Here is a 16,735-nt window from a genome sequence, read left to right as displayed (position 1 = left end):
AGAAGCAATAGATCCAGGAGTCAATGTCTTACTTTATAAAACCCAGTGGATGGTTGGGATTTCCTTCCACATCCATGGGCTTTCAGTTGATTTTGATTGTTTTGAATACAATAGAGTAACAATTGTATAGACTCCCCATTGTTTTGCTGACCTCGATAAGAAAGAGTACATAGCTGAGTATGTCCTTTCTTCTAAATCTTTGTATTCTGGATATTAGTATTACAATATAGAGGTTTTTGTATGGACGAAACAGAACCCTTCCACCAAAAGGTGTTTCGGTCATTGCAAGAGCGACTGTAAAGAGATGCGGATTTTAGAAACTATTTTTCTATATTTTTTTTGTAATTATCTACTTACTTTATTATTTCTTTGTACTATCTCATAACTCTTCACTAGTAGTCTTCCTTTTCAATGCTTTTCTGCTAAAGCAGCACAAGTTAAAGATTAGAGGGTGGTATACGACGATCCTCGTCAAGATGTTACAAGAATGCAATTTCTCGTACTATATATAGACAACATTTATTAGCGATAATTATGGAATTCGTAGCATTTTATATCCACAATGAGTTCCATAAGTAGAGTATCTTTACATTCACTCACCGTTTTCTTCTTTCAATTGTGTGCACTTTAAAACTCGATCTAATAATATTGATAAAGCTATCACCATATACAGTATAAACTACTAATCGTCTATTTTCAACCGTCTTGTTTGATTTCTGTTCATTTCCTTTATTAATTATTTTCTTTTCTTTTTGTTTTGGGAAATCCTGGACTGTTTAGAAATCGCTAGTGGAAACTATCACATTACTGCGAAAGCGTTGCGCTTGTCTTAGTTCGAATTGAAGGCTTGGCAAATCAGTTCTTTTCTCATTTATAAGGTAAGTCTTTATTCAGGTTCTAAAAACCTATCTTGATCAAAGGGAATTCTAAAGGTTCTAATTCTCTAAATTCATGTAGCGTCTTTAACACTTCGAGGCAAACAAATTGTGTATAATTGACATTGGCACAGTTGGGCTGGAACAATATTAAGCCATTTACTTTCGTTCTTTTCATACGTTTCACTGTTATTGATCTACAATTTCCCTTTTACTTTTCTTTAACATCTAATTATGCCTCCTAAAACTGTGATTGTAGGTGTCAGGTACGAATCTTATTGTTTCCCTCGCGTTAGTTGATATTAATGTCTTTGTAGTGGTGCTTCTTGTAGTGGAAAATCGGTATGAACTTGGAATCTGCTTCCTCGTTCTCGCATTGTTCTTGTTCTTGTTCTTTTTTTTTTTCTCTTTTTCTTCTTCAAAGCATTAACCTTTCCATGATTGGATTTAGACGTTGACTCAGTTTCTCCATGCTATCTTTAAAGGATCTTCCATTCTGCATGAAGATGATTTCTACAAAGTTCGTCCTTTTCTCGCGCATTCTTCGTTTTTGCTAATGTCACTAATGTTTTTTAGACTGACGCAGATATTCCCGTAAAAGATGGTGTTCCTGATTGGGATTGCAAAGAGTCCCTAAATTTGGATTCCTTTTTGGAAACACTGAAATATATCCGTAAACATGGTGATTTGCCTACTCATCTTCACAACCGCGATAACCTAAACGTTGCAAAGGAAGCACTCACGCAGTATAACGAAATTCTTAAAGAATATCCAGAAAGCCCCATCTCTTCTTCAGACTACAAATTCATTTTTGTGGATGGTTTTATGCTTTATGTGAACCAGGAACTCATTCAATCGTTTGATTTATGCCTTATGCTGGCTTGCGACTTTGATACTTTAAAAGCTCGTAGAGAATCCCGTAAAGGCTATGTCACTCAGGAAGGTATGTTTCTATAATACTCTGCTGCTGTCGATTTTGTAAGTATATTAACTTTAAATTGATTTAGGATTTTGGCAGGATCCGCCCAATTATTTTGAGAACAATGTCTGGCCCGGTTATGTCAACGGACATTCACATCTTTTCGAAAACAAAGACGTTTATGGGAAATTGATAGATTCCAGCATACAGCTTAGTCCCGTAAGCAATATGAGCGTCCAACAAAACGTACAATGGGCGATAAATACCATCCAGAAATTTGTGTCATAATCCTTTTTAGGTTCTCTTTTTATCTTCGTTTTTTAGTTGTTTTTAAATTGCCTACTATAAATAACCTTGAAAGATCATACTTGTTATTATTCGAACAGTTTTGAATTACTGTACTTCTACCTCTCTTAGCTTTTAGTTTTCTATACAGTTTATATCTGCCTTTAATAAATTTTGCATATTTTGAAGAAAAGAAATATGAACATACCTTATTTTAACTTTTCGTTATACGCGACTTGTCGTACACCCTTGTCTACACATTTCATGGCGACTGCCATACAGAAGGAAAAGGTACGAATCGCCGAATCCTGTACTTATGGCAGAGAAAGAAGACCAATTGGACAGCCAAGACGTATTGTCTTTGGTATCAAATAGTTTGAGGACAACGAAGGCTTTATTTGGCCCTGAATTCGCGTCTGCACCTACCTTTGAGAAAACCCTTGGGCAAAGCACCAAAAGAAGTTTCAAAGAAACATTTGAATATGGAAATGTTATAGAAGATTTTAATTATAGAAGAAAAAATGCTGCTGGCAAAGAAAAAGACCTCGAATATGCTCCTAGCAATGCTCTCGCCGTAGCGACAAACCCTAACGCTCCGTCTGAGCAAGCCTTAGTTCGTCAGCAAGGCAGTTTCCAAGGAAATAAAGCCGTTGTTGGTCAAGTTCCTATGCAGTCATTAGAGAAAATCAATAATGTTCCCAGTGCTGCTCATCGACTTGCGCAGGAATCGCAAGCATCCTTGGTAAAGAGAACATTAGCTGAACAAATCCGTCCACAGTGGCATCCTCCTTGGAAACTGATGCGTGTTATTAGTGGTCATTTGGGATGGGTACGTTGTGTGGACGTCGAACCAGGTAATGAATGGTTTTGTACTGGCGCTGGTGATCGAACAATTAAAATTTGGGATCTTGCTTCCGGAACATTAAAACTCACTTTAACTGGACATATTGCTGGTGTTCGTGGTCTTGCTGTTTCACCTAGACATCCTTATTTATTTTCCTGTGGTGAAGATAAAATGGTAAAATGTTGGGATCTAGAAACCAACAAGGTGATCCGTCATTATCATGGACATCTTTCAGGCGTTTATGCTTTGAGTCTTCATCCTACACTCGACGTGCTAATTACCGCTGGCCGTGATGCAGTTGCTCGGGTTTGGGATATGAGAACTCGTCAAAATGTTCATGTACTTGCTGGTCATAAATCCACAGTCTCTTCCCTAGTTTCTCAGGAATTCGATCCTCAGGTAGTTACTGGATCCATGGATTCAACGGTTCGCTTATGGGACCTGGCTGCTGGTAAAACCATGACTACCCTAACACACCATAAGAAAACTGTTCGAGCTCTTGCCCTTCACCCTCAAGAGTTTACGTTTGCCAGTGGCTCTTCTGATAATATCAAGCATTGGAAGTTTCCTGAAGGTGCTTTTATGGGTAATTTTGAAGGTCACAATGCGATCGTTAACACTTTGTCGATTAATCCAGATAATACCATGTTTTCTGGTGCTGATAATGGAAGTATGTGCTTTTGGGATTGGAAATCTGGCCACAAATATCAAGAGCTACAGGCTACTGTTCAACCCGGTTCTTTGGATAGCGAGGCTGGAATATTCGCTAGTACCTTTGACAAAACCGGTCTTCGTTTAATCACTTGTGAAGCTGATAAAAGTATAAAGATTTACAAACAAGATGAAGATGCTACGCCAGAAACACATCCCAATATACCATGGACGCCTTCTAATATGCGGCGGCGTTATTAATCCAGCATATATACGTTTACAGGCTTGTTCATATGCTGTGCTTTTTGGGTTGTGTTGTAAAGTGAAATTGAATGATGAGTATGTTAATGGTTTGCTGGTAAAAAATGAAACTAGATGTCTTTTACGAAGGTTACATCTGTTATCACTTGTATTTCGTTTGATGGTCTTTCAACCAGGTATTGTAAGTCTCCACTGGCAATGTATTTTTCAGTCAAACAAACTGACTACTTACATAAGACATAAAAGCAGTATGTAATCAAGCTTCATCATTTGGATTTATAAAGATTTTTCTTAAATCCTTATTCCTGCAAGCATATTATCCAGCATACATAATCGGACTCCTTCGTATGCCCTATATTATAATCACCAGCGTTATAATAGATCGTTATACATCGCTTATAGTTTGTTGCTTCTCGTTATACCAAATAAAGAATTCAAGGCAAGAGAACAAATATTTTACCCTACCCTAAGGATGGTACCTATGGAGAGCAGTCACTGGTTGTCCACAACACAGAAAGTACATTCTGATCCGTGCAAATTCCTCACCAAAATGCTTATTCCCAAGGAGAACCGCAAGGCCATTCACCAAACTTTGTTCCAACAAGGTGTCCTCGTTGCCAAGAAGGGTAAGTGTGATGCTAATGACTATGCTGAAATAATGACTAACTAGAGTAGACTTCAACCTTCCCAAGCACCCCGAAGTTGGTGTCCCCAACTTGCAAGTCATCAAGGCTTGTCAATCCTTGGACTCCCGTGGTTACATCAAGACCCGTTACAACTGGGGCTACTTCTACTACACTTTGAACAACGAGGGTGTTGAATACTTGCGTGAGTACTTGCATCTTCCTGCTGAGGTTGTGCCCGCTACCCACAAGCGTCAAGTTCGTGCTGCCGCTCCTCGTGCCACTCGTCCTGAACCTCGTGAGCGCGCTGCTGCTGATGCTGGTTACCGCCGTGCTGAAAAGAAGGATGATGGTGCTGCCCCTGGTGGATTCGCTCCTTCCTTCCGTGGTGGATTTGGCCGTCAAGTTGCCGCCTAAGCAGAAAAAGTTTAATATATTTTACTGAAAATGCAATACAATTGGGATTTGTATCTTGCGATACGCTTTTTATACGATCGTAAATTTATAGCATCTTGCGTAGTAGAAATTATCCACGTTGTGCAACTACTGTATGAAGTCATGTACCACACAATCCATTCCAGCTGAAGTAATTAATAAAGTATTAAGTAGGTTATTCTAAAGTTCATGATGTTTCCTGAAAGCCCTGTATGGTTGGTTTATTTTGTTCCAATCCGTCGTAGACATAAAGCATAGATTTGCCTGATTCACCAGTCAGATAGGAAGGCATGGTAATTGGATCCATTGCCCCTTCTTCACAAAGTTCTTTTATGCCTTGAAAAACATGCTGGCCTCGAAACTGTAATGTCAAAACTGGTCTATGCACATCTGAAGTAGAAAGCGGTTTACCTCTAACGCTTGCATTCCTTAGACCCTCCTCTTCATCATCCAAGTAATCGTGGTTTAGACTAATTATGACACGATCGAGAGCCTGGTTCGACAGATCACCAAAACGATTTTGAGTTGCTATTTTTCTGTCGGTTTCACTAAGTGTCTTTGACACAAGTTGTTTTGGATAAAAGTACTTGGCAGCCAAATTTGTTGGACGCAAATCTAACGGCGATGAATCTATTTCGTTATTTCCGTAGATTTGCCAGGCGCCTAAAGCATTGGTTTTTCGGTGGGAGCCCAAAATTTGATATAGGCTTTCCAAACTTTTGCCCGTAATTTCTAATGGTTGTAAAAAACTGGCAGTTTGAAGACGGTCTACGACCCTTGTTAAACATTGTAAAAACAATCTATGACAAACATCGTTCTTCAGAAATATATTATGTAATACTACATCAGAATTTTTCACTATACCAAGGTATAGGACTCGCCGAGAGGAAGGAAGTAGGTGAAGAGATGATGGTTTGCTAGACTCATGTAGTTGGATACGCATTAACCATATAGGGAGTGTCGGGTGTTGCAGCATGTATGTGTGGTAGATGAACAAAGCTTGTAATTCTAACTTAAGCATGTGGAGAACAAGACTGGGATTCGAAAATAGAGAACGCTCATGCTGATGGAAAACCTTGGATGCCGTCCAGCGGAAACTAAATATGCCTTCAGCAATAGCAGCAAGCTCTAAATGGGCTATCTGACCTAAAGAAAATCCATTACGCCAATCCAGGTTGATCATTCTATATGCAATGGCACGTTTGAGCATGGATTTTGGAGGATCGAGATAGAACTGTAAAGGGTTCCAATCTTCCATAGGAAGCTCATCATCCACACCGTCAGCAGTTGCATTTGGTGGATATGTATGTGATTGAATCCAATGTAAACAATTTTTTATCAAAAATTCCTTTGGTAGCCTATTTAGGAGTGTCTGTATCCTCGACCCATTTTTTAGTATAGTCTTGTTTGGTAACTCCGTAGTTGATCCCATTTCGTGAAAGACAAGTTTTAAGAAAAAAAAAACTAGAGGCAAATACTTAAGTAAAGCATTTACTTTAATCCCAAACTTGCTGGCGAGTGAAAGGTGAAAAAATGTAAACAGTTTCTGTTTACTCGGCAAAAAGAGCGTAATAATACATGTAAATGAAATCAGAAAGACAAGACGATAAAAAGAGTATGGACAAAGCTGCCCGTTAAGGCTAATGGTAGTTTTTGGAAAGAATCAAGGAAGTGGTTTGGAAGGTGGTGAAGGTAGGCCTTTCCCAGAATTTAGTAAAAGTCTGGTCTTCCTCTGTGCGGCCAAATTTTTATGAAACTGAAGCCTCATTTCAAATATGTCTCGGTGAAGCATGTAATGTCTGCCGGACATTACTGTATCGGGTGAAACGGAAGAAGATGTGGACGGCGAAGACCCTGTTTCTTTTGAATCAATGACCTGTTCTTTCGTTGACATATTCGAATTGGAATTACTTTCGGATGATTCATGCTCTTTTTCTTGTGATTTGTCTGTCTGATCTATTGTTGGATCATCAGTGCTTGAAACTTCGTTGGAATCGTGGTCCTTCTTAGCAGACGCAGAACTTTCACCTGTTGTACGCCTTGAGACTGATTTATCATGAGGATCATAAGTTAAAGTCGCAAATCCACGATCCCCCAGGTGATTGAAACAAGTGTAAAAACTGAATTGATGGTAAGCTTGACACGGAATGCTAAAGCACAGCAAGTGTTACGTACAAGTCGAATTTGGATTTTGTGATCAGCACCCATTTAGTTAATTTATAGCACTAGATTGTTTTTATGTTAGCACTGGGTTCCAACGGTTTCCATATGCATCTTTATGAAGACCCGCATCTTGCCTTACAATAAAACAAGGTTTTCTATCAGACTCTGAGACTTGTCTTAAAATATAATTGTTTTCCATACTCGTTGGTTTATCAAAGGTTTTTTCTGCCAGATTTCAAGATTTATGTAGGCAGTATTGTTTGCTTACGGCAATGAAAGAAGTTGAAAGTAGTGAAATCACACTTTGGAATTAGTAATTTTACATTTGCTTTTTATTCACATAGCTACACTGTTTAAAGGAAGAAAACAAAAATCTAGTATGCCTTCACCTCTTACGATTGAGTGGACACTTTGTACTATGGTAATGAAAAGTAAAATATTCGCGAAGCCTTCATCGAAAGTAAAAAGAGACGATAATAAGCAAAGCATATATATACAAAGCAATTCAACAAATGCAAAATGTACTATCGGTTTTACGTCGTTACAAAACAAAATATATATATATATGTAGTCCACAATAAATAAATATAATTGAAAATTAAAAGGAAAGTTGTCTTCATGAACATAGGAAGACAGGATGTAAACAAACTAAGATGTCCTATCAATTCCATTCATAAATAACGGCAAAACGGCAAACATTCAAATAAACGAGCGACTGGATTGACCAGCGTAATTAACAAATCACTGAACAATAGAAAATAAGAACATGATGATAAAAACAGGTGCGATGGAAACTCATAAGTTTTTCTTCATCTCAAAAAATTAGCTGCTTTCTCTTTATAGCTAATTGTAGTCTAAAGACCAGACGCGCATAACTAAGCAGTTACTTGCAGAGTAAAAAAAAAAAAAAAGAAAAGAAGACACTTTTTCTATTACCCCTTGATTATGAGCAAGAAATCAAGCATTGAACGTAAAAAGGATTTTAAATAAAGACGCCATGGCGTTTTGGAAATCTTCATAAAAGATATGATATTCCTTCTGTCTTAACGAGCAAGGACGGAAGAAGTGAATGAAGAAAAGCCAAGACAAAAGATTAGTGAATCTCGATGGAATGATTCGCATGAGGTAATGTTTCCGCTCTTTCAACCATCGGAGTAGTCGTATCAAAGAGGTGATTGTTCACTGGAACGCCATTGGCACTTCTGGGCTTGTGGTTTGGAACTTCGGTCGAGGGCGGGGAGAGCAAGTTTTGAGAGAAATCATCATCATAAAGCACAGTATCAAATATTCGTGAAAATATCCTGCTATCCTTTTCGGGATCAGGAACGAAATCTGGAGAATTGGGGATTTTTGATCCGTACTCTGTAATGAGACCAGTGATAATTTGCATCATGTTCTTCCGAATACGATGACTGTCTACCCTAGTATTTTCGATGCTCATGTCCACACGGGGGATGTAAGGCTTCTGCAAGAGTCGATACATGAGAATTCGAGTATTTTCACATACATGTAAGCCACAATCACAATGGTTGATTTGTTGAGGGGTCTTCATATGTCGAATGCGGAATTCTCTATTAAAGAGGATACCGAGGTTTTTGAGGGCGAGATTACAATCATTTGTATTGCCATTGGACATGGAATCGTAATACCAACCTAGACCCTTCTCAACGGAAATGACCAACAAACTCCAGTGGGAGCCACTTTCAATGCCGCATTCATTTGTGTCATTAATAGGTAAAAAGATGAATTTGGCATTGAACATGGCGGGTGGAAGGGCGGAGACGATATCAGCGGGATCGGGAGCCTGAGCGAGGAAAAAGACCATGGCAGGACGAAGAAGATATATTTGGCCGCGATTTTCGGGAGATTGTTTTAAAAGAACCTGACGGACAAGAATTTCATAGTAGAAATCGATGTTTGTGTCGAGAATCCAGTAACCCGGGTTAAAGTGGTCGACATCGTCTTTACGAAGACAAACTTCGTAATACTCAATCCATATCCGATGAAGGGTAGAACAAAGACCTTTGTCATTTTGCTGGTGGTTGTTGGAACTACTTGAAAACAAAGAACGCAAAAACCCCTTTTTCTTTGTTTTTGGAGAAGAAGAATCCGAATTTGAATTGGAGGAAGAAGATCCGTTGGATGGTGGGCGTGCTACAACATTATTTCTCTTGACAACTGGACTGTCGATTTCCTTGTAGAAAATGGAATTAGAGCGCATGGCGAATAGAATCAAAAATAAAAAATAAAGAAAAATAATGCACGTTTTAGTAAATCACAAAGTGTTTGTGTGTGGGAAGGAAATAGATACAAAAAGGGAGACCTTGGAAGGGAAATAAAAAGTGAAAACCCAAGAAAACACTCGACGATTTTAGAATGCAAATCTAATGCAAATGCAAGACGAACAGGAAAGAAACAGTTTAAGGAAGATCGAATTCACGCTAAATAACGTATCCGAAATTAAATAATAGTTTTGGGAGATAGATGGAGGGAGGGAAGGAAAAATGAATATGTTTTTTTATGCTGATATTTTTTTAAGAGGTTTAGTTTAATTCACCACGTTCAGTAAATTCTCTGCAATAAAAATCAACGTTTGAACCCGAACTTTTTTAGAAATACTTTCGAGATTCGTGTTTTTCTTTGTTTTTTTCTTCTTCTTTACAACAAGGGAAGTCACGAAAACAATTTATCTACACAGACGCGCAAATGCTGGATCCCAAAAAAAAAAACAAAACGAAGCGTGTAAAAGGTAAAGGAAAAAGAGAAAACCGAAATGGCATAGAAGCCAATGCACGAAGTGTTCAAAACAGTGATTCAAAGACAATGAACGATGAAAAATCCAAAATTTCCTGGTAGCGTCTTAATCGTGGTGTGGTGTGGTGTGTGGAGGTTTGGGGTAGGTAAAGTAGAAAGGAGCTTCCGCTTAGTTTTTTATGGAGGGGGGAAGAAGCGGGGAACCGGAAATTTAGACGGTAACGAGTCGCACGTAGAAAACGCGTTGTTCCCTCTTTTTTTTTTTAGTTTCAAGTGACGAAAATACAAATGACGTTTTTTAAAAGTAATGAAGTGCGCAAGAGTATCTTGGAGATCGTTAATTCAGGTAACCGATACCAGAGAAGAGAGATCGATCAAGGTTGAGAAAGAGAGGAAAAGGACAAAATAAATTGGAAGAAGAGGATGAAAAAGTTTTTTAGGTTTAATTAAAAAGCGTTAAAGAGGAATTCGAAGGAAGAAAAATTAAGAAAATAACCCTAGAAAGAAAGGACAGAAAAAAAAAAAAAAAAAAAAACAGAGTTAAAAGCGAAGAATGATTTATGGCTGGTAGAAAAAAGGTTCGCTTTTGCGTCGACGAGTTAAAACCTCGGAACTGCGGAGAACATAGATGGGCGGAGTTTCGTTGGATACGGATCTAACTCAATTACCGCGGGTCCATATTTTGAGGTTTTTCATTGGTTATCATATCCGTGGGGCATCAGACATGACATCATCCTAAACAAAGAAAGGAACATCTGAGGGAACAAGATTGGAGAGGGCGGAGATTGTTGGGGCACATTTAGCGAGCAACAAGGTGGGAAGAGGGGGAGGTGCGGTGCGCTGTTTGATGGGTTGTTGTTTGGGGGTGGGAGGATGTTTTTTCGTCGCAGTGGACAGAGAGAGACGGAGGGAGATGGTAGAGAGAATGAGATGGCAGTGATGGAAATGGAATGGGTTTGTTTGGTTTTTTTAAATTGGGTTCTTTGGGTTCTTTTTTTTTTTGGGGGGAGGTTTTGTCAGTTTGATTCTTGGGTTCTTTTCTCTGTCGCCAGCATTGCTCTCTCTCTCTCTCTCTCTCTCTCTCTCCTCTGTCTCTCTGTGTCATATCCTCCCTCCTCTCTGTTCACTTCACACCTTGCTTGCTTTTCGTTCCTTCTCTTTAATTTTATGCTACGCAGTAGAAACGAGTACAAAGAGCTACCTTTTTTTCTTTTTACGACGTTTACGTTATTCTCTTTTATCCAACGCGTTCCGTAGTGAAAAATGGTATTTAGCAACTCATTCTTCAATGAAGAGTCGTTGCTTGCTTCATTGCTTCGACAAGTACAAATAAATACAGAAATAAGGAAACTTGATTTTCTGTTATTCCACCGTTTGATCATTTTTTCGTCTCTTTTTTGTTTTTTATTTTTTGTTTTCACATTTACTAGGTTTTTATTCTTCTATTCCGTTCTCCCTAAACAAGTCTCGTTTGAATTCTTCTTTCGGTTGCCTGGTTACTCTTTTCTCCTTTTTTTTTTGCTTGTTTTTGTTTTCTTTTTCTCTCTCTTTCTCTCTTTCCCTGTCCCTCCTTTCTCTCTCTCATTCCTTCCTACAACTACAACAACCATGTCTGCAATCTTTGCCGAGACCACCTTTCAAGTTTTAAAGTATGGTGGTGCCATCTCGCTTTCCATAACTGTTATAGCTCTCGCTTTTTTGTACCGCTATCAGAAAACCCTTATTTATCCCAGTTCTTTTCCTGAAGGTTCTCGCACCGCCGTAGCTACTCCGAAAGAATTTGGCATAGACTATGAACAGATCTCCTTGAAAACCCGCGATAAGGTTACTCTTGACTCTTACCTGATGCTACAATCTAAAGCCCCCGAGTCTTGTCCCACTCTCCTGTATTTCCATGCCAACGCTGGTAACATGGGTCACCGTCTTCCCATCGCCCGTGTCTTTTACTCTGCTTTAGGAATGAACGTCTTTATTATTTCGTACCGTGGCTACGGAAGAAGCACCGGTTCTTCCAATGAGCTCGGAATGAACATTGATGCTCAAACTGCTTTGGACTTTCTTCAACAACACCCCATCTGCTCTTCCACAAACATTGTTGTTTACGGTCAATCCGTTGGTGGCGCCGTTGCTTTGTCTCTTGCTTCCAAAAATGAGTCTCTCATTTCTGCTTTGGTCCTCGAAAACACTTTTACTTCCATCAAGGATATGATCCCTACTGTCTTTCCATATATCGGATCTCTTCTAAGCCATTTTTGTACCGAAAAGTGGGAAAGCGTACGTGCTATCCGCAAACTTCACAACTTGCCCGTTCTCTTCCTTTCGGGTGCTGAAGACGAAATCGTTCCCCCTCCCCAAATGCAGCTCCTTTACGGCCTCTGCCCTAGCAAGCAAAAACGCCTTTGCATTTTCCCTAAATCCAAGCACAATGATACTTGTCTAGGTGAGGGCTACTTTCACTCAATCGCCGAATTTTTACGCTCCAACAACGTTCGAACCTCTGCCGACTAACTTCCATTCTCTAATGTGTTGTTTCTTGGTATTTCTTTTCCCCTTTTCTTTTGTATAAATTCCTACTCCTTTTTCCATTTTTCCATCCTCTTCCTCTCTTTTCTGCCCAAGTCTTTGTAACCTTTTGTTTCTAGACTCCGTGTCACAGTACTAATTGATGCCAAGCTATTATCAAAGAATAATACAAAAATCATGTTGAATTAACTAACCCTAAACATTATGCTCATTCCAATAACCCAAAATGTTTTGTAAACTTGTACAACATGTAGAATTCCACATTTCCAAATCCAAAAACCTTTTAACTGCTGTTTTTTTACCATGCAGCTTAATCTACAACATCCACCAAACGCTCCACCTTGATCTTGTGGCTTGCCACTGACAAAATGGGTACACCGGGAATCTTTCGGATTCTTTGCTTTAGATTTTTGTCATTGGTAGCTACCAGGTAGCATTTGTGCTGCATTACTCGATTGACTATGCAATCATCTGCATAAACACCCTTGTGCGAACAAGGTAAACGCTCCATGCGTTCATCTTTGGCGATGCGAAGTGCAATTCTATAACGAATTCCCAGTTTCTCCAACTCGGCCATCACACAGTCGGTAATACAAGGAATGGTCTTTGCATACAAACAAGACATCAATCCATCGAACACCTCAATCTTTTGTTGAAGACAAAAGTTGATAAAGTTTGTATCAATCAAAACATGGTAAGGTGGTCCAAGACTTTCGTTGTACTGGAAAAAGAGATTTGAAGCAACTTGAGGTCTACAAACAAATTTGTTAGTTTCTTTCTCGCAATAAAATCATCTTTCATCGTCTTCGGCTCGTCAATTCTACATACATTTCTCTAATTAATTCACCATTTTTTGTTGTGGCAGGCTTATCCTTCTTGTCATTCTTCTTTTGAAGACGCTGGTCTTTGGGATTCAATGTTCGTTTTACCTGAGCAAATTTTCTCGTGGTTTTTGCCTTGCCCATTGTCGTCGAATCTTTAGAGTAGTCTGCAAATTCACGACTCTTCCTTTTTCAATAACAATTCCTTCTTCTAAAGAATGGCTTTCGGTAGATTCTCTTTCTGCATGCTTCCTGTTTGTGCCCACCAACTGCTAGTTTTACGTGCTGGAATCTTATGTGTTATATCCTTTAACGAAAGTTTGCGCGATTGCTATATTGTAAACAAAAGAAGAAATAAAAAAAATTGGTGGCAAGACGTTTGTTCACATACAGGCATAGATACTCAACTAGTTTTAATTATCTTTTGTATAATCTATCATATTGTTTAAGTTAGGCATGTAATGAACAATAACATGAAACGAACTTGGGTCTTTATTCTCATGTATAAGTACTCACCAATCTTTGCAGTTACCACTGACAGTTTACAATAGACGTACAAACAAGGATCAATAACTCCAAACTTTACCTCTTACTTTGTCGAACCTTTCTCTCTACTTGATGAATATGTCTTTTTGGAATGCCTTTTATTTATTTACTAAGAGACTTTTTCGTACATCGGTAAACAAAATAACGAAAAATATTACCATCGGTATACATTTTTCAAGTCAAGTTTTTCAAGGTATTCATTCAACTTTTGCCAATTCCCCATCATGGCCAAATCTGCTCGTTCCAAGACCGTTCGCAGAAACAAAAGAGCTGTAAGTAGAGAGAGTTTGGAGTCTTCCATATAACTTCGACGTGTTTTTTTTGGATTCATAGCATCTGGAAAGCAAGAAAAATGAACTTTTGTACATGGAGGAATTCCAATTCCCAACAGCTTGATTCATTTTACTAACTATGATTAGCTCCGAGCAAATGTTTTTCAACCCGTAGTTGATGAACGAACAAAGAGACTTTCAGCCCATCTTCAAGACCAAGTTAATGACTTGACAAAGTCTCCTGCCAATCGAGATGAAAAAATTGCAGATAAAGCCGTAGAAGAAGTTACCTCTGAGGCCCCCCAAGGTGGCTCTATGGATGAGGATAAGCCTAAGATATCGACATCTGGTCCTCGTGACAATAACAGAAACCGTTGGGCCAAGAAGCATTTAAAGCAAGGAAAGCGTCAAAAGCAAAATTCGTTCGCAAAGTTCATGAAGAAGAAGTAAAGCTTTTATGCTTTATGAATGGAGCTTTTTCTAGATTATTTGGGTACTGTTCTTGTCAATGGGAACAATCGGATGTGTTCTGGTTTTTTGACTGATATCGGTATTTTTATCGCTGCTCATATTCTTATCTCGATTTTTTCTGGGTTTTAATGTAGTTTGTATACAATGGGTTTATTTAAAAAGTGGTAATAATGAATGATGGTATTGTGCGCTTTACAAACTTGAACATCTATGCTATGTAGACTATTAGGTATTATGTGTCTTACACAACAGTGCCAATTCATAATCGTTGAGCTTTCTTAAGATATGCCTGAGTTGCTTTCCATGTTGTATTGATGAAAACAGGCACATCACTCTTTTGTTTATATTCACGTCGTCTGTGTTTGTTTACCAATATAAGCATTTTGGATAAACAAACCACTCGTGAGACAATGTCAATTTCTATTCAAACTCTTTTTCCAAAAAAAGAAAAAGTATAATGTTTCAAGACATTTCTGATATAGAAGATGGCGTAAGCATTTTTTTTATTTACCCAAATCTGTTGCAGAAATTTATTAACTGTTTGTACCATAGTCATATCAATCAGAAGCATTTGACGAATTTCTTCTGGGTCTACGAGATGAGTCATACAACAATGAGAAGTATCTACAACGGTCGTTCATAAATTTGAAAAAGAAAAGGTAATGCTCCGTTTCTCCAATGAATCCTCGCAATAAACGAGTTCTCTACTGGGTTGCACGAAAGCTAACCTACGTGTTATAGATACTCTGAAGTAATTAAAGATTGCACATTTGCTTTGATGATCAATCCTCACGACAATAAAGCTGCTTGGAGACGCGGACTGGCATATCTTCGCATCGGTCATCCAGAATTAGCAAATCGAGATTGGGAACATGCTTTGGATGCTGATTCCGAGAACATTAGTATTCAAAAGGCTTTAACAAAGCTACGTTCTTCTTATACAACTTGTGATCGAAGCTATACAACATGGGATTTACGCCATCCACGGGTAGCCACTAAAGAACAATTACCTGCGTTATTACGAAAAATGTATCCAGACTTTATTCGAGGCTTTTTCCTCTGGAAAAGAGCACACACCGCCTGCAGTCTCTGTCGATTCCGATGTGAACGCCAAAGGGAAAATCTTACATTTTGCAGAGAGTCACTTTACAGAACAAATCAAAGGGTTTCCGAAGAGGAAACAAAAAAGAGAGAACCGCTCAGTGATATTGAGCAAGAGTTCATTGAAAGAGATCGTAGAAAGTCAGAATATATGATGGAAAAGATTCCCGAAGAACTTTACAGTTCCAAATACCCATGTCCTCAAAATATCCATCAATTTCTTTATATGTTGAAAGTCATATCTACTCCTCAAATATACATCGAGATCTATTCCATGCCCCCAGCTAGGGTTGTTCGAATCTTCGGTACATATGGTCTTTCGCTAGAATACTTAAACCTCTTTCTTAAGTCTATCCACTATACCGGGCTTCTCACCAGATTCTGTTCCAAATGGTGTATCCAGGCAAGGCATCTTATTCATACATTGAGTACCTTGCCTTGGTTTTCATTCCTTATCAAGTATTCAATGAGCACCACAGTACTACAAATTTTTTTGCATCTTCCAAAAGTCAGTGAAGAAGAGCTGCACGTATGGGGAGTGTCATCTGATTCTTCTGCGAGTTTGGAACATGGATCAAACTCGGATATGACCTTCTTTGATTGCCTAGCGGATTTGTCTATTGGCTTTCCAGCCTAACTTTTCGAAAGTATTTTGCATCCTTCTTCCTCTTGTTTTCACGCTTTGTTATCCATATTGAATGAAATATATTCTATCAATATGGACACCATCAGCAGATTGCTCTCACATGACAATATATCCTAATTTAGACAATCAAATGACTAGCAATACTTCATGAAGCATACGATATCGCGCAAAAACGTTGTCTTCAAATTACTATAAGTACCAACCTATGTTTTGTTTCTGATTATAATTTTTACTAGTATCTCTAAAAAATCTCACTTATATTATTATAATTCCTTTAGTAAAGTTTTGATCGAATTCATTCAAAAATCGCATATTTACAAGGATCATACAAAGCGACTTTTTTCTAGTGATGTTATCAGGTCACAATCGGTAACTTTTTAGACTACCTTCTGACGTTTAACTTACAGTTACTCTTCGTCAAAGCAAAAGCTACCGTTTAGCTTGTTCCAAAAAAACTTCTTAAATAGAAAACTAACATTAGACGACCTTATAAACCAAGCTTTAACATTGAAAATACCTGCGGAAAGGAAGTTTTTGTCGAACAT

The 16,735-nt window shown here is 38.4% G+C and overlaps 10 protein-coding genes across 10 annotated transcripts; 6 read left to right on the top strand and 4 right to left on the bottom strand.

The window, feature by feature from the left end:
• Positions 1–242: 242 nt before the first annotated feature.
• SOCG_00066 (nicotinamide riboside kinase) lies at positions 243–2,283 on the top strand. The gene is made up of 6 exons (XM_013162486.1): positions 243–878; positions 958–1,141; positions 1,193–1,217; positions 1,327–1,395; positions 1,452–1,818; positions 1,883–2,283. Exons 2-6 carry the CDS (start codon positions 1,110–1,112, stop codon positions 2,080–2,082), a joined length of 693 nt encoding a protein of 230 aa, XP_013017940.1. The 5' UTR covers positions 243–878; positions 958–1,109; the 3' UTR covers positions 2,083–2,283.
• An 80-nt stretch (positions 2,284–2,363) lies between these two features.
• SOCG_00065 (WD repeat protein Prp5) lies at positions 2,364–3,835 on the top strand (the record flags this gene model as incomplete). The annotated part of the gene is made up of 1 exon (XM_013162485.1): positions 2,364–3,835. The coding sequence occupies exon 1, from the start codon at positions 2,396–2,398 to the stop codon at positions 3,833–3,835; it is 1,440 nt and encodes a 479-aa protein (XP_013017939.1). The 5' UTR covers positions 2,364–2,395.
• Positions 3,836–4,329: 494 nt separating this feature from the next.
• SOCG_00064 (40S ribosomal protein S10) lies at positions 4,330–4,957 on the top strand. Its single transcript, XM_013162484.1, has 2 exons — positions 4,330–4,461; positions 4,511–4,957. The coding sequence occupies exons 1-2, from the start codon at positions 4,386–4,388 to the stop codon at positions 4,873–4,875; spliced, it is 441 nt and encodes a 146-aa protein (XP_013017938.1). The 5' UTR covers positions 4,330–4,385; the 3' UTR covers positions 4,876–4,957.
• Positions 4,958–5,080: 123 nt separating this feature from the next.
• SOCG_00063 (kinetochore protein Mis15) lies at positions 5,081–6,325 on the bottom strand (the record flags this gene model as incomplete). The annotated part of the gene is made up of 1 exon (XM_013162483.1): positions 5,081–6,325. The coding sequence occupies one exon, from the start codon at positions 6,323–6,325 to the stop codon at positions 5,081–5,083; it is 1,245 nt and encodes a 414-aa protein (XP_013017937.1).
• A 231-nt stretch (positions 6,326–6,556) lies between these two features.
• SOCG_00062 (uncharacterized protein) lies at positions 6,557–7,255 on the bottom strand (the record flags this gene model as incomplete). Its single annotated transcript, XM_013162482.1, has 3 exons — positions 6,557–7,013; positions 7,069–7,118; positions 7,196–7,255. The coding sequence occupies 3 exons, from the start codon at positions 7,253–7,255 to the stop codon at positions 6,557–6,559; spliced, it is 567 nt and encodes a 188-aa protein (XP_013017936.1).
• A 332-nt stretch (positions 7,256–7,587) lies between these two features.
• Positions 7,588–9,901, bottom strand: SOCG_00061 (NEDD8 protease Nep2). The gene has a single exon (XM_013162481.1). It carries the CDS (start codon positions 9,275–9,277, stop codon positions 8,150–8,152), a length of 1,128 nt encoding a protein of 375 aa, XP_013017935.1. The 5' UTR covers positions 9,278–9,901; the 3' UTR covers positions 7,588–8,149.
• Positions 9,902–11,023: 1,122 nt separating this feature from the next.
• SOCG_00060 (esterase/lipase) lies at positions 11,024–12,507 on the top strand. Its single transcript, XM_013162480.1, has one exon. The coding sequence runs from the start codon at positions 11,074–11,076 to the stop codon at positions 12,316–12,318; it is 1,245 nt and encodes a 414-aa protein (XP_013017934.1). The 5' UTR covers positions 11,024–11,073; the 3' UTR covers positions 12,319–12,507.
• SOCG_00059 (rRNA processing protein Fcf1) lies at positions 12,454–13,385 on the bottom strand. The gene is made up of 2 exons (XM_013162479.1): positions 13,162–13,385; positions 12,454–13,085 (listed from the first exon to the last, which is right to left on the bottom strand). The coding sequence occupies exons 1-2, from the start codon at positions 13,296–13,298 to the stop codon at positions 12,644–12,646; spliced, it is 579 nt and encodes a 192-aa protein (XP_013017933.1). The 5' UTR covers positions 13,299–13,385; the 3' UTR covers positions 12,454–12,643.
• Positions 13,386–13,830: 445 nt separating this feature from the next.
• Positions 13,831–14,654, top strand: SOCG_00058 (uncharacterized protein). The gene is made up of 2 exons (XM_013162478.1): positions 13,831–13,972; positions 14,120–14,654. Exons 1-2 carry the CDS (start codon positions 13,925–13,927, stop codon positions 14,420–14,422), a joined length of 351 nt encoding a protein of 116 aa, XP_013017932.1. The 5' UTR covers positions 13,831–13,924; the 3' UTR covers positions 14,423–14,654.
• Positions 14,655–14,900: 246 nt separating this feature from the next.
• Positions 14,901–16,181, top strand: SOCG_00057 (TPR repeat protein; the record flags this gene model as incomplete). The annotated part of the gene is made up of 3 exons (XM_013162477.1): positions 14,901–14,933; positions 14,996–15,102; positions 15,185–16,181. 3 exons carry the CDS (start codon positions 14,901–14,903, stop codon positions 16,179–16,181), a joined length of 1,137 nt encoding a protein of 378 aa, XP_013017931.1.
• Positions 16,182–16,735: the final 554 nt, after the last annotated feature.

Source organism: Schizosaccharomyces octosporus (genome assembly GCF_000150505.1).
Source record: "Schizosaccharomyces octosporus yFS286 unplaced genomic scaffold supercont6.2, whole genome shotgun sequence".
Classification (NCBI taxonomy): Eukaryota; Fungi; Ascomycota; class Schizosaccharomycetes; order Schizosaccharomycetales; family Schizosaccharomycetaceae; genus Schizosaccharomyces; species Schizosaccharomyces octosporus.
Note: the sequence above shows the minus strand (reverse complement) of the source record. Positions and strands in the feature narration are given on the sequence as shown.